The sequence below is a fragment of the Anastrepha ludens genome, chromosome 5, assembly GCF_028408465.1.
Source record: "Anastrepha ludens isolate Willacy chromosome 5, idAnaLude1.1, whole genome shotgun sequence".
NCBI classification, from domain to species: domain Eukaryota; kingdom Metazoa; phylum Arthropoda; class Insecta; order Diptera; family Tephritidae; genus Anastrepha; species Anastrepha ludens.
This window is the reverse complement of record NC_071501.1, coordinates 18,724,237-18,738,704: the sequence shown is the minus strand read 5'-3', so window position 1 is coordinate 18,738,704 and position 14,468 is coordinate 18,724,237. Positions and strand designations below refer to the sequence as shown.

The window sequence follows — 14,468 nt, the reverse complement described above, 5'->3', positions numbered from 1 at the left end:
CGTGTCGATTGGTCGAAGGAAATGCTCAAAAATACGATCGCGGGGCTTCGAAACACGTCTATGACATCGTGACAGATGATCAATCATGGATTTACGCGTATGAGCCCGAAAGTAAACAGCAGTCGACTGTATGGGTGTTTCAAGATGAGCCAAATCCAACAAAAGTTGTTCGCGCACGAAGCACTTCCAAGCAAATGGTCGCCTGTTTTTTCGGAAAAACTGGACATGTCGCAACCGTACTACTAGAACAACGCAGAACAGTAAATTCTGAGTGGTACACAATCATTTGTTTGCCAGTTGTCTTCCAAGAAATTAGGAAAACCAATCGCCAAAGACGGATCACTCTTCACCAGGACAATGCGAGCTCTCACACATCGGCTCAAACAACTGCATTTTTGAGCAGCCAAAACATCGAATTAATGGGTCATCCGCCGTATAGTCCTGACTTGGCACCGAATGACTTCTTTTTATTCCCGTACGTAAAAAACAAACTAAGAGGTCAACGTATTTCGACACCTGAAGAAGCGGTTGTGGCATTCAGAATGCATGTTTTGGAGGTACCTCATTCAGAGTGGCAAAAGTGCTTCGACAATTGGTTCAAACGCATTCAAAAGTGTATAGATCTTTATGGAGCATATTTTGAAAAACAATAAAGTGATTTTCGATGATTAAAATTTGTTTTTGTTCTCTAATCCCGACATATAAAAGGCACCCCTCGTAGAGGTATGGTTCCTTCGGCAAAGTTTCTTATTTTGATCCCTAGAATACGATTTTCACAGAGCAATGAGCGATTTTTAAATCGACCTGCCCTAATGTCTATGCTATTATATTTTGCTGAATTTCTGTGCCATTTGGTCTCATTTTACAGTTAAAACTTTTCTAAATATGATAGAAAAACCATCTAAAGTTTAAGTAGAAAAATCTGATAATCTAAGTGATCACACTGATTTAAACGCTTTGAGCATCACTTGAGGAATGGTAAACTAAATATTTGACATGATTTGAAGTGAACCTTAAAGTGGACTAGACAAACGAGCATTATTTTTTATCATAACAAAATCACAAAGCTGTAATTCAGTGGCCTCTACATACAAACTTTACCTCTCTCTCGCATAACTTGTAAACTGTGAAGAGTTACAGTTTTTTTGAATTGACCGCCACTTGACGTTTTGGTTTACCCACATACGTGCACACACGCACACACACATTCTCAACATAACATATACTCGAGCGCACTTATTGATATATGATAGGGCGCTTAAAACTATGCAACAATATCGAAAGTAGAGTGAAGAGCTGGAAAGGGATGTGCGATTGGAGAGAGAGACCAGCTGAGGCAAAGGCGTTGAAAAAAAGAAAAAAAAAATGAGTTCCAGAAGTTCAAATAAACCAAAATCGGTGACAACGAATAGAAGTAGAGCGATGCTTTGTGGGCGCTCACATACTCATACATCCTCACACAATATAGAACACATGCATACATACATACATACATACACATCATGAAGGTGCTTGAGTAGTTTTTCTTGCGAATAACAAGCGTGTCAATAACAACAATAAAGACAATATAGCAGTCAGCGAAAATTGTGCAAATAATGATGACGACAAACTTTTTAAAAGTTTTTCCTGAGCATTCAATAGCAGCCGGAATTGAAAGATAAACCAGATATAAACAGGAAAACAACAAAAGTGAAAAGAAATACTACTAAAACTAGGGAGGCAAACAAAAGCAAACACAACGCAACATTATTGAGCTCTGCAAGTAGCTGATGAGAGGAGTAGTAGGAGATTTATTGCGAAAGTGAAAATGCAACCCAAAGCACGAATAAACAATAAAAATAGTAATATATTACAACAAACAATAAAGAGAAGAGCAACATAAATTCAGCTCCCTCAAAAAGCGCCCAACGCAACCTAACCGAATATGGCAAAGCAGCAAACCGAATTTGGTCAAAGCAATGCGCGTGTATGTGTGAGGCGTGTGTCGCTATTGGCATTGCAGTATTCCTCTGAGTTGAGCTGCGCAGCAAAAATTTTAGTGCACGAAATGGTGAAGAGGGAAGTTGCCCTAGTTTGTGAGGGACTAGAATTGTACCACTTGGAAGAGCACCACTAAGGGGTATGTTGTTGTTGTTGTTCTTGACGTGGTTGAATTTTTCTATTGAAATAATCCTAATTAGCGATTAGCGCCGCTGTTCTCCTGTGATGTCTTTTTTTTTTTGTGTTTGAGTCAAATAGAAGCGCACCTTTTATTTCTATGTCATTTCATTAAGGGGTTAAATACCTTGTGTTGGACTAAAAAATCGAAAACTTTTTTATGACATATTCTAAAAGTACATCATCTTAAAAAAATAAATTCAAAAAATCATAAAGATCGGCGCACTAGAACAAAAGTTACAGACCGTGAAAGCGCGCGACCTTATCCCTAAATGAAGTGCACGCCGCAAAACTTTAGACGCGATTATCTCGAAGTCGTGTTTTTTGAAAATTACCGCCGCGGTGATCATTATTTGTGACCTGGTCTACGAAAAGGTACCTTACGTGCGAAAACAAGTTTTCGAGAAAACAGCAGTTAAAGTTTAAACTTCTAAAAACCCTTGTAACTTTTTTAAATATTAATATTTTTCAATCCGGTTTGGCTTATTTTCTTCAGCATAGATCACAGTATCAATAAAATCACAGAAGCAGTGAAAAACATTTTTTTTTATATATAGGTAAATAAATAAGAAAAAGTTAATGCAAATCGCAGAAATCGTTTTAAAAAATAAGTTGGCTTTTGTACCGACCGCCATGCCAAAAAAAACTTATAAGACCCGGTGACAAAAAGTTTTCGAAGTACTGAATACGATTCTGGTGTCAAATTTGAAAAATCTTAAATGGCATATCCAAGATGGCGCTCCAAACATAGAAAAAATAATTTAAGTTTTCCAAATAGCAACAATAACTATAAATAAGTGACACATGTTTGTAAAGGTTTTTAAAGCCACTGACTACGAATATGATGTCAATTTGACAATTTTACAGTTGACAGCTGCGTTACGTCTCCTTATTCTACTTCGTGGCTTTTCCGTTTACTACGTTTATGTAATCATTTCTGTTAGTCTTTTGTTCACAAAATAGTGAAAAATTAGTGTTGACGAGGAGTTTAGTGCCGTTTACAGTAAATATTTTCCTAAAAACGATGAAGACGATGATGTTAGTTCGAATAGCGATGATGATGGTGAACTATATTTGACGCATTCAGAAGATGATATGGAAAAAGCTTTCGTTAAGATAGATTTATCTACTGTGGATGAAGAGGAACAGGAAAAGTTTCAAGCGGATGTGATGAATTTTGGATAAATATGTCCGCCATATTGGATCCGCCATATTGAATTTCTGAAATCTGATATCGGATTTGTAATCAGCAACGCCAAAAACCCCTGTGTATTGAATCTTAAGAGGATCCGTTAAATTAAAAAAAAAAACATGTCCGACATATTGGATCCGCCATTTTGATTTTAAATAATCTCACTTCATATTCATATTCAGCGACCTCGCAAACCCTGGAATAACAGTTTTTAACTTTTGATGTTGAAACAATGCCACAATTCGTGACAAAAATTTTGACAAATCCTTAAAAACCACCATTTATAAAGTTATGAATACATTTTTTGTAACAAATTTTTTGAAAACAGACTTCAGTATCGTATTCATTACCCCACAGACTGTCCAGGAATGGTTCAGTTTTTAATTTGCAGAAATTATTGTCTTCGTTATTCTAATTTGTATCATGACAAAAAAATCAGACTTTTTCGTATTTGTACTTTTCTTTTTTTTTTACTTTTAACAAACTTTTAAACAATTTATGACTTTCTGGTTTTCACCATTTTAAAGAGCCTTTCACACACTATTCGAATCAACAAAAAAATGAAAAATGATTTTTTGACATGTAAGGTACCTTTTCATAGACCAGGTCACATTTATCAAAAACCATTTCACCGATTTGCATAAACTTTTTTTTAAAATATTCGAAGGTACAACCTCAGCTCACAAGGTATATAACTCCTTAATTTGCTATAAGAAAGACTTACGGAAAGCGCGAAGTCTTGCTCTACCTAGGCATTCGTACAAAAAGTGAGAAAGACTTTCTTTCCCCCCTTCTCCTCACAGCTTCTGCAGATGGGATTGAAAGGAAGGTTAAACCTGGCTGCATGATTCTCTACCTTCCAATTACTCTCAAGGTTTGCAGTGATACGTGAGATGCTTGAGCGAGAGCATTCTAACAGGTAATTTGCCCTCTGAATGTTCTACGACGGCCATATTTTTCTTGTTGTAGTGCATGTAGTTAATTTCTTCCACCTTTTTTCGGTAAAAGCATAGTAGTGTGAAGCAATGGATGTTTTTATTGTGTTGAATGGGGTAGTAATAGCCACTGCCTCTGCTGTACCTAGTGCCGAACCTTTTCTTGCTAGCTCACCTGCCCTCTCATTACTCTCTACATTCCTAGGGCCGGTAACCGATAAAAGAGTTATTTGAAGCCAATGACCAAGCAATTCCAGTTCCTTTCCATACTGCAAAGCTAATTTGGATGTAATGGAATGGAAATCTTAAGTCTTGATAGCTGTTTGACTGTCTGAAAAGATAGCTACTCTTGCACCAATTCTTTGTAGTGTTTTAGTGATTTACATGCTACTCTGATTGCTAATATAGGGCCCGCAATGTAACTTTACGGAATTAAAAATACTATAAAAAAGAAACTACTCAATATTTTTCCAAACCGTTTTTTTTATTTTGAAGTACAATCATTCCGGTTAGTGATGGAACACAACTTCATTCATACGGCTGCCTCGGCTAGCCATGCACCATCCCATACGATCGGTCCAATTTTTCAACACATTTTCGATTGTATGCGGCTGTATTTCAGCTATGACATCGCGTATGTTCGTCTTCAGTGCATCAATTGTTGCTGGTTTGTTGGCATAACACTGGTCTGTGGGACATTTCAGAAAAGGCGCCTGTTGAGCACTTTCTCTGAAAATTACCAGGCTGCTAAACGATTAAGGTCACTGGGGGCTCCTTTCTTCGACAGCCTGGATCCAACCTAAATCCAATCAATCTCCTCCATTATATCAACAGCTCTGGCTGCCTGTAGATATCTGTTGGAGGTCTCATAATGGTATCAAAACGGCGCTTCAGTGCTACTTGAGGAGTGCCAGCCTGGCACTTCAACCATTTTACCTATCTACCTACGCTGGCATAGTCAGGAAGTCGAATTGATTTGGATAATTTGCTCCCACATCACAGTTCATCTTAGAACCGTCGGTGTAGATTTCAATGTCGAATCAACCAATCATCTTCCCTCACCTCTATTCGGCTCTCGATGGAAAGTCGGGAATTGTGAAGTCTAATTTTGTTTTTTAGCAGTGAGGGCATTTGCAAGAGAAGCCAGCTGTGACAGTACGATCTTGTTTTCCAGCTTCCTATGGCTCTAAGTCTCACCGCGCTGCATGTAGCGATTATTTTTATATATAAGTCCAATGGTCTGTTGATGCCTTAGTACGTTAAGTGCTTCAGTAGGACTGGTGCTAAGCGCTTCTGTAGTTAGGATACACGCTGATCTTTAGATCTGGTTCAGCTTGGTTTGGTTGCACTTCGTTTCCTTAGCGGGCCACCAGACTACTGCCGCATATATTATCATAGTATCGGTCTTACAATGGGTGTGTAGGACCAACTGGGTAATTTTGGTTGAAGACCTCATGTCTTGCCCAACAATACCTTATAAGTGTAAAGTGCTATATTAGCTTTCTTCACCCTGTATTCTACTTACACATTGCACCTCAGCTGAGTTTGGGATCTAGGATAACACCTAAGTATTTTGCTTGTTGAGTATGACTATAAATAATAACGCTTGAAATGCAAATATAGGCAGGCTGGACAAATATTCACGTTGAATAGTCACTCATTTGCTTAATGGTCCATTATGAAGTAGTTCAGTAACTGGTATTACACTAGTGCATGTGCAACTAGTTCATTAACTGGTAAATTGTTGATGCATAGGCTGATAATTGACATATCCTAGGCTACGGTCACTTGAAGAAAACCAGTTGCTTGCAGTGAAAACAAAAATTAAAGGAAAAAGAAGTAGAATGCGAACTACTTAACTCAGCTATAAAGCAAATATATTAGTAAGGTAGTTCAGAACTACTGAGTTTGAGTGCCGAGAGAGTTTCTCTAAGTACACACGCACAATAGCATAATAAAATAAGAAACATAAATTCAACAAAAGTGACAACAACAATGGCGTCAATAGCAATGACAGCGCAAAAGACGCAAACAGAACAATGAAAGTGTCAAAGTGGCAATAGAAAACAAACAACGCCAATAACACAACAACTATTCATACGCAAACTGCCGAACATGCATTCGTACACACCCACACACATCCATAAAAGTCAAAGAAAGTCACCAACTAAAAGTGCCAACCAACCGAAACTGATTCGCTTCCTTTCGACTTTGTGTGCCTTTACTTTTCTTCCGTTGTTGTACCGTTTTTTGTTTTTTTGTTATTGTTATTGCTTTTGCTAACGCTTGTTCGGCAATTGCCCCTGAAATTTGCTGCAAAACTGCAATAAATCTTTGGCGAAACGCCAACAAATAATACTTTACTTTTTTCCGCCTACGCCTGGGAGCGCTCCTCTAGCTGCCACAGCTGGTGTTTTATGTGTTTTTTTTTTGTTTGTGCCTTGTTGCCCTTGGTTGCCTTTTCAAAAAGTTTTCGACTTTCACAAACAAAGAAGAAGAATTGGTTTGCAATTATTTTTGAATTGCAACGAGGTGATAGGAAATCTATCTAAGTAACGTGGCGTAATAAAAAACCCCAGCGCTGTGGTGGCTGTGTGTGAAGAAAGAAGCAAAATTACAGATACAATTGCAAGCGTTGAAGTAAAAAAACACAAACTCTCAAATACTCTGATTTGTATGCTATGCATGTATGTGTGTACAAAAACAAATCAAAAAAGACGATAAAAAATAACTGACTACAACATCCGATCGCTGGCGATAAATGCAAACACAAACACATCAGGTCATTCAAAGTTTCTGCATCATTTGTTGCTGAGCTTAGCTGGACCTTGGGGGTTCATTGCGATTAGGGCAGCCGTTTGTGAAAGTTTGCGTATGTGACAAAATGCACAATTGGGAGAATTCACTGCATATAAAGTGTAAAGTGCAAAAATACAGGAAAACGCTCAGAGTTTAATTCTGCGAAACAGATGTGAACAAGTAAACATTTGAAGTGGTTGGAGGTTAGGTTAGGCTTATTAAGACGTGCTTATCTTGAAATAAAAATCTTACTCATCGCCTAGCCTATTACATATAATACTCAGCTATGCTAATCGAATTAAGCTCTTTATAAAAATGGTACACAGATTACGCTGAACTGCCCATGTCTTCGAAGGTGAAATTGTCCTGCTCGTGCGATAAATCCATTTACAAAAATTTTTCTGTGATGCTTAAGAGAAGAAATCACCACAAACTTAATTCATCTATGTATCCCCAACTATGCGAATTCTTTAGCAAATCCAATTTAAGCCTCTCTCAAAACAGTATCTAGCCTTTATAAACCTGCCAAGGTAGTCTGAAGTAAAATTACCCTAATCTTCTGCGAATTTAGTCACAAAAGTTCCTTTGTGATGCCTTAGAAATATAATTTTCACAAGCTTAACTTATCTATCTGCGGTCGCCCAAACTTTTTAGAAGATCGCACTCATGCCTTCCTCAAAACGGTATCCAGCCTGGCCAGCACTGCCAAGATAGGTAGGTAGGTAGGTAGTTGAGATGGTTGAAGTACCATTCTGGCGCTCCTCAAGTAGCATTAAAGCGCCGTTTTAATACCATTATGAGACCTACAACAAGAAGATATTTACAGCCAACCTGAGCTGTTGACCTAATGAAAAAGATTGATGGGATTTAGGTCGGCGCACTGAACCAAGCTGTTGAAGAAACGAGAGCCTAGTGAAGTCTAGCTGCCAAACCCCGATGATCAGTAAGGGTAGGGGTGACCCAGCGCAACCGTCCGCTTTGCATGCTGGACAGCGCCGGGAAATTGTTTGAGAAACTCATACAGCGTAGACTTGCAGAGTCTGTTGAGAGATCAGGCGGATTGTCAGCAAGGCAATGCGGTGTCCGACGCGGAAAATCAACCCTTGCCGCAATAGAGGAGGTAGTAAGCAGCGCTCAACGCAGACGCCATTACCCGAACCGCATCATCGTCCTGGCAATGCTTGATGTACCAAACGCCTTTAACAGCCTACGATGGGCAGACATTATAAAGGCATTACGAGAAAGGTTTCGAGTACCTGCATGCCTGCTAAGGATTCTCCAGAGCTACCTGAGCGAGCGCGAACTGCTGTACGACACACCAGATGGTCAGAAAACAAGAGCGATAACGTCTGGCGCAGCTCAAGGATCTATTCTCGGCCCCGAGCTCTGGAATCAGAGCTACGATGAGATATTGAGCATAGAAATGCCAGAAGATACATATTTAGTGGGATACGAGGACGATGTAGTGCCGGTCATACCAGCTCGGGACACTGAGGACGCTAGAAGGAAGCTGAACCAAGTCATAATAAGGACGCAAATATGGCTTGAGGACCACAGTTTGGAACTCGCCAAGCATAAAACCGAAGTCATCCTTATAACACGAGGTCACATGCCACTCGAGGTCAACATGCAAATAGGCGACACGTCCTTAGTGACCCAAAAAGTAGTAAAATACTTAGGTATTCAACTAGACTTCAGGCTTACTTTCTGGGCCTAGATACGGCATGCGGCTACCAAAGCAGGAAAGGTCACGGGTATGCTAAGTAGATTAATGGTAAACATCAGTGGGCCAACACAGAGCAAAACAAAGCTAATTATGTCGGCCACAAGCTCAATTCTTCTGTATGGCAGCGAAGTATGGGGAATTGTGCTAAACTGCAAAGCCAAGCGCATCCGGGAACGAATGAATGCGTGGGACTCCAAGAAGAAACACGTCATCACTAGCTTCCTAGAACGAATACCCCAAAACATGCTGCGGTGGCAAAACCGATGCGACACTGAACTGAGTAGCAGATGGACGGCGAAACTTATTCCATCAATTGACAAATGGGTCCAAAGGAACTTCGGAGAAGTGAACTACTTCTTAATTCAGTTCCTCTCGCGCCACGGATACTTCCGGAGATACCTATACCGCATGGGCAAGGTAACCTATTCCAAGTACATATACTGCGAAGCACGGAGCGATGACGCTGAACACACGTTTTTTAGTTGTGACAGATGGCTGGCGGAGAGAAATGCTCTGAGGGAGCAGATTGGCGACATCGCACCGAGCAACATAATCAGCAAAATGCTCGAACGTGGAAACAGCTGGAACGCGGTAATGAAATACATCGAGAACGTACTACGAAAAAAAAGATTGACCTTGACACAGTCCAACAAAGTGAAGCCGCACAGATAGAGATACAAGAAGACGAGCCTATAGCATGAAAGATGGCTACAAATATGGTGACCCAGGCATGGGCAAATAGAATTGGTCCCCTATGGATGACGTTCTGGGCCCCCCCGAAGTAATATAGAAAACAGTTCCGGGAAGGGTGTCTCCCCAGAAGGAGAGGAGGGATCGTTTTCGTGGCCACACCACACGACGCAGTAGACGACGGTCGATGTAAGTGCGAGGGCATGTGGAACCCTACCTCACCCACCAAAAACAAAAAACACCTCGACATTTACAGAGACAGAGAGCTCAACAGTCGCCATATCCGACAGGTCCTTCTAGCATCTGCAATAGGGGTTAAATGGTTAACCTAGTTTTTCCGCATGAGTGACAATCGTCCATTGACCGGTAAACACAGCTGTGAGTTTGAAAATTTAATAACGTGGAGTCTCAGGAGATTCTGAGTCCACCATCTATTGTAGTGAGGCCACAGAGTTTTCGAAATAGCACATGAAGAAATGGAGCTCAATATTTTTTGCGTTTTCCTGAGAAATAACTGGTGCAATTTCCCTTTAACAACAGTCAGGGCAATGACGATCACCAGGTAGGAGTTCTCTGATACCAATTCACAATTCTTGACAGGCTCATTAACACGTTTTTTATGTCCTGGAACCCAGATCAGAGAAACATTGCCTGTACACTCAAGAGATTTTATCTCCTCCTCAAAGGAGTTGTCTAGCTTGGTAGTCCAAGATAGTCCAAAGTCAAGTTTTTCAACTCTTTTGGCGAATTCAGATGAGATGAGATGACTCATAGAATTTCAAAATATCTAACTTATTGTATATCATCTGCATATTTTGGCAAATCTAAACAACCTCTTCACCAAAACGAAACCCAGTTCGAACCCCTGACAGTTCGAAGCTGCCAACGTCATTATTCGCCAAGTAAATATTTGTAGCGTTTGGTGGTTAGATTAAGCCGTGTCAAAGAAGTTGCTCTTGAAGAGGCCACTTGAAAGTATTAAGGCTTTATTTTATTACTTGGTAATGTGGAATTCTCCGAAACTATTTTTCTTTCCTCGCCCTGCTGATTCTTAATGAATTGAGTCACAAAATGTCTTCTACGAGCTCGTCGAAAAATAATTTCGCTTAACTTACTTACTTAGTTTCAGTTCAGTAACTTTCTTAGTTTGAGTGTTACATTACAAATATATAAGCTACTGTGCGTACAAAGATATGGATAGTCATGTGTTAGCGGGGATCCTTAGGGGTCCTTCTGCACATACCAAACCTCTAAACGCGATCCTACATCTGTCTCTGTTTGATTTAATAGCACGAGGAGTGGCTACAAGTAGGTAAGTCCTAATCCTGATTTCTCAGGAAAGCGCAGAAGGGATGAAGTTCCATTTCTGCTTGTGCAATTTCGAAAACCTCAGATGCAGAACTCAGCAAGTCCTGGGGACTTCTCGTCTTTCAACACGCTTCGAACGATTGAATAGGAATTAAAGTAAGGTTTCTTCTTAAGAAGGCTGTAGTCAAGTACTCTTCAAAGCTTTGAATCTTTGGAAGCTCAGCTTCTGGCTCGAACTAAACTTTAAAGTGCTCACTGGACTGCTTCGGATGGTATCACATTGATGGTCTTGTGATAGCATCACATTGCCTAAACAGCCATATGACTTGTATCTTTACGATCCTCGAAGCTAAATGTCTGACCCAGTGAGCTCAGTCAATGATTTAAATTAAACTTCTCTGCTTTTTTAGGGCTTCTAAACCAATTTTAGGCTGTCTAAGATTGCTTTTTATAATTTGAGTTCTTTAATGCGGTTTCTGTTCCGTGACTGTATAAGGAACTGCGAATAACTTACTTGCTTACTTATCTACCTACTTACGCATCCCAGTCTAAGTAAGTAAATTTAGTAAATCGCATTAATTCAATTCCTCTCGTTCAACGCCTGAAAATCTCATAAATTTTCATTTATTTCTGTTGCCCTAAAAGAATAAAATTTAGAAATGGTATAAAGAAATAAGAAATAACATTTCGCATTACGCTCGGTTGCGTACACAAAAAAAAAAAGCACGGAAAAAAGCTAAATGCAGCTGAAGTGAAACGAGTAACGTCGATTTGAGTTGCGAAGAGACGCAACGAGTTGAACGTAACTGAAGCGTAGCAGAGCGCCATTTCTTAGCATTTATTTATAATGCTGTGAGCGCCTTCAGGCAGGAAGTGTTGCCCGCAAAGAGGAATGATAACAGAAGGAAAAGGTTGAATGGTTGGATAGCTGGATAGCAGGCTGTAGAAGTCGGACAACGCTGTGTGGTGTTAAATTTAGATGAGTGAGTGTGGGCGCACAAAAATATGCAACAAAAAAGTTGGAAAACGCGTTTTTGTGAGGTAAAATAAATTACTAGTGGAGCAAAGGCAATGTCAAAGTCCTAGCCATAGTGAGTAGGTAGAAGGAGTAAGACGTTGGCGGCAAGTAGTTGGTCCTAAAGGCGCTAAGGCGTCATGTTTTCAGCTAAGAATAATAACTGCATGAAATTAAGCAAAGACCGAAGAGCCGCGCCGCGCTACGTCGAGTTGAGTGAAGTGGAAAAATGTAATTAGTGTTGATTTGAAACAGAGGCTTTGTGGAAGCATGCAAATTGCTAATAAAGCATAAGCATAAAAATTTCTCATAAAAGTCTTGCTTTATGCTGCTTAATTACATTAACAACATTCCTACAAACACTTAAGTTACAATGATTTCATTCTGCTCTCTTTTTCCATCTCTTTTCAGCATGGGCCTACAATTGCAACACGGTCACTCACATGGCGGCATGTCCGGTGCGCATGGACACAGTCATGGCGGCAAATCGAAGAAGATGAGTAACAAAATTACTAATCTCCAAGTGGCGAATGATAGTGGCAACGGTAACTTGGCGTTCACCACCGCCATTGAGAAACCCGTCGCCGACGATACAATAAAGTACGTTCCCGGACCGACCTGTTCACCAACAGGGCACTGTGCTTTGCCCCCCACACAACGTCCGCTGGAAGATGGCGCTGGCGAGTTGGAGTTGGATGCCAACGATGCGGTGTTGCCCGCCTCGGGCTTGGCTACGTTCTCTTATCAAAACTCTACGTCGGTGAAGGAAGTGCATGCGGAGATTGCTGCGGTTATGGCGGAGACGGCACCTGCTGGTCACCATCATGGTGGAGCGGCGGCGCGTGATGCAGAGAATTTGAATGTGCGTGCCGCTTTCATACATGTTGTTGGTGATATGATACAGAGTGCAGGCGTCTTTGTGGCTGCATTGGTTATCTTCTTTCGGCCGGACTGGGCAATTATCGATCCTATTTGTACGTTCTTTTTTTCGATCATTGTGCTCTTTACGACGTTCTCCATCATGAAGGATGCGCTGCTGGTGAGTAGAAGGTTGGGAATAAAGCCAAGTGGAAGCGGAAAAGGAGAATTATTATATTAGGTACGCAACTAGGTTATCGCTGCTTTTTTGATGAAAATACAAAATTTATTCTGAAAACATGGTTACAAGTGAATCATTGAAAGTATTGCCCATCGCTGGCTACTACTTTTTCCCATCTTTCTGGTAGATCTCGTATACCGTCGCGGTAAAACTGTTCATATTTTGAGGCTATCCACGGAGCAAGCCATTTTTTCATGTCCGCATATGAATGGCACTGCTGGTCAGCTAGACCATGTGCCATCGATCGTAATAGGTGATCATCGGACGGCGCAATATCTGCAGGTGGGATAGGATTTCCCATTTCAGTGTTTCCAAATAGGTTGTAATGGGTTTAGCAACGTGAGGCCGAGCGTTGTCATGCTGTAGAATCACTTTTCCATGCCTCTCCACGTATTGCGTCCGCTTCTCGCGCTGTGCTCCTCTCAATCGGCTCAATCGCATCAATTGAAGTCGATACCGATCCCCAGTGATGGTTTCGCTTGGTTTTAACAGTTCATAATAAGTAGCACCAACTTGGTCCCACCTCCCATAACCTTCGCAGCGTGAATATTCGGCCGAGTCGACGACGTAGAAGCATGACCGGGGAGTCCCCATGACTTTCTTTTCTTTGATTGCTAATGAATCCATTTTTCATTCCACGTCACGATGCGATGAAGAAAACCCTTTCTTTTTTGCCGTTGGAGCAGTTGTTCACAGGTGAAAAAAGCGACGTTCAACTTCCCTTGGTTTTAACTCATAAGGAACCCAAGTCCCCTGCTTCTGAATCATTCCCAAAGCATGCAATCACTTGGGTAAAGATTGGCGGGTAACTCATAATACTGAAGCAAGCTCTTCTTGCGTTTGACACGGAGAAGCGTGGTACTGGTAGTCCTGTGTTTTTTGCCCCCCATCTTCGTTTGCGCTCTTGTGCTAGAATATCTATAGGGATGGCTCCGCTGATAACTAAAACCACTGCTTCAGATACTGTTCTCTATGACGAGGCCACTCTGAGAGCGCAGGTGCGTTGCACAGATTGCAGAGATTTCCGCCGGCATTGCACTCTTAGCAAATCTGCCCATATTTCGCATCCGTATAACGGAATCGAGTTCGTCGTGCCCATTAAAAGTTTTAGATTATTCTGCGTTGGACCTCCAAGGTTTGCAATGAGCTTACTTAACATGCCGCTTACTTTGACAGCTCTTGTGGCAGCATGGTTTATGTACGCCCAGTAAGTTAGCCTTGCGTCTAATTGCACGCCTAGGTACTTGACAATCTTTTTGTCGATAAAGTGGCATTGAGTACTTGTATATCTACTTCTAATGGGATACGTGGCCAGCTTTAATCCATGGTCTTCTAGCCATGTCTGAACTCGGATCATCACCTGATTTAACTTCCTTTTGGCTTCGCCACTGTTTCGGGCGATTATTACAGCTGCAATGTCATCTGCGTATCCCACTAAATGCACATCCTCAGGCATCTCTATTCGAAGGATTTCATCGTAGCTTATGTTCCAAAGTTCAGGTCCGAGTATTGAACCTTGGGCCGCACGTGCTGTTATTTGTTTAGTC

The 14,468-nt window shown here is 41.0% G+C and overlaps 1 protein-coding gene across 2 annotated transcripts in view; it reads left to right on the top strand.

Moving 5' to 3' along the window:
* Positions 1–14,468, top strand: part of LOC128865351 (proton-coupled zinc antiporter SLC30A2) — a 252,202-nt gene that overhangs the window by 197,416 nt on the left and 40,318 nt on the right. For both annotated transcript variants that reach the window (XM_054105593.1, XM_054105594.1), the window contains one exon: positions 12,234–12,861. In XM_054105593.1, coding sequence (XP_053961568.1) covers positions 12,234–12,861 — 628 coding nt within the window. The remainder of the gene's footprint in view (positions 1–12,233; positions 12,862–14,468) is intronic.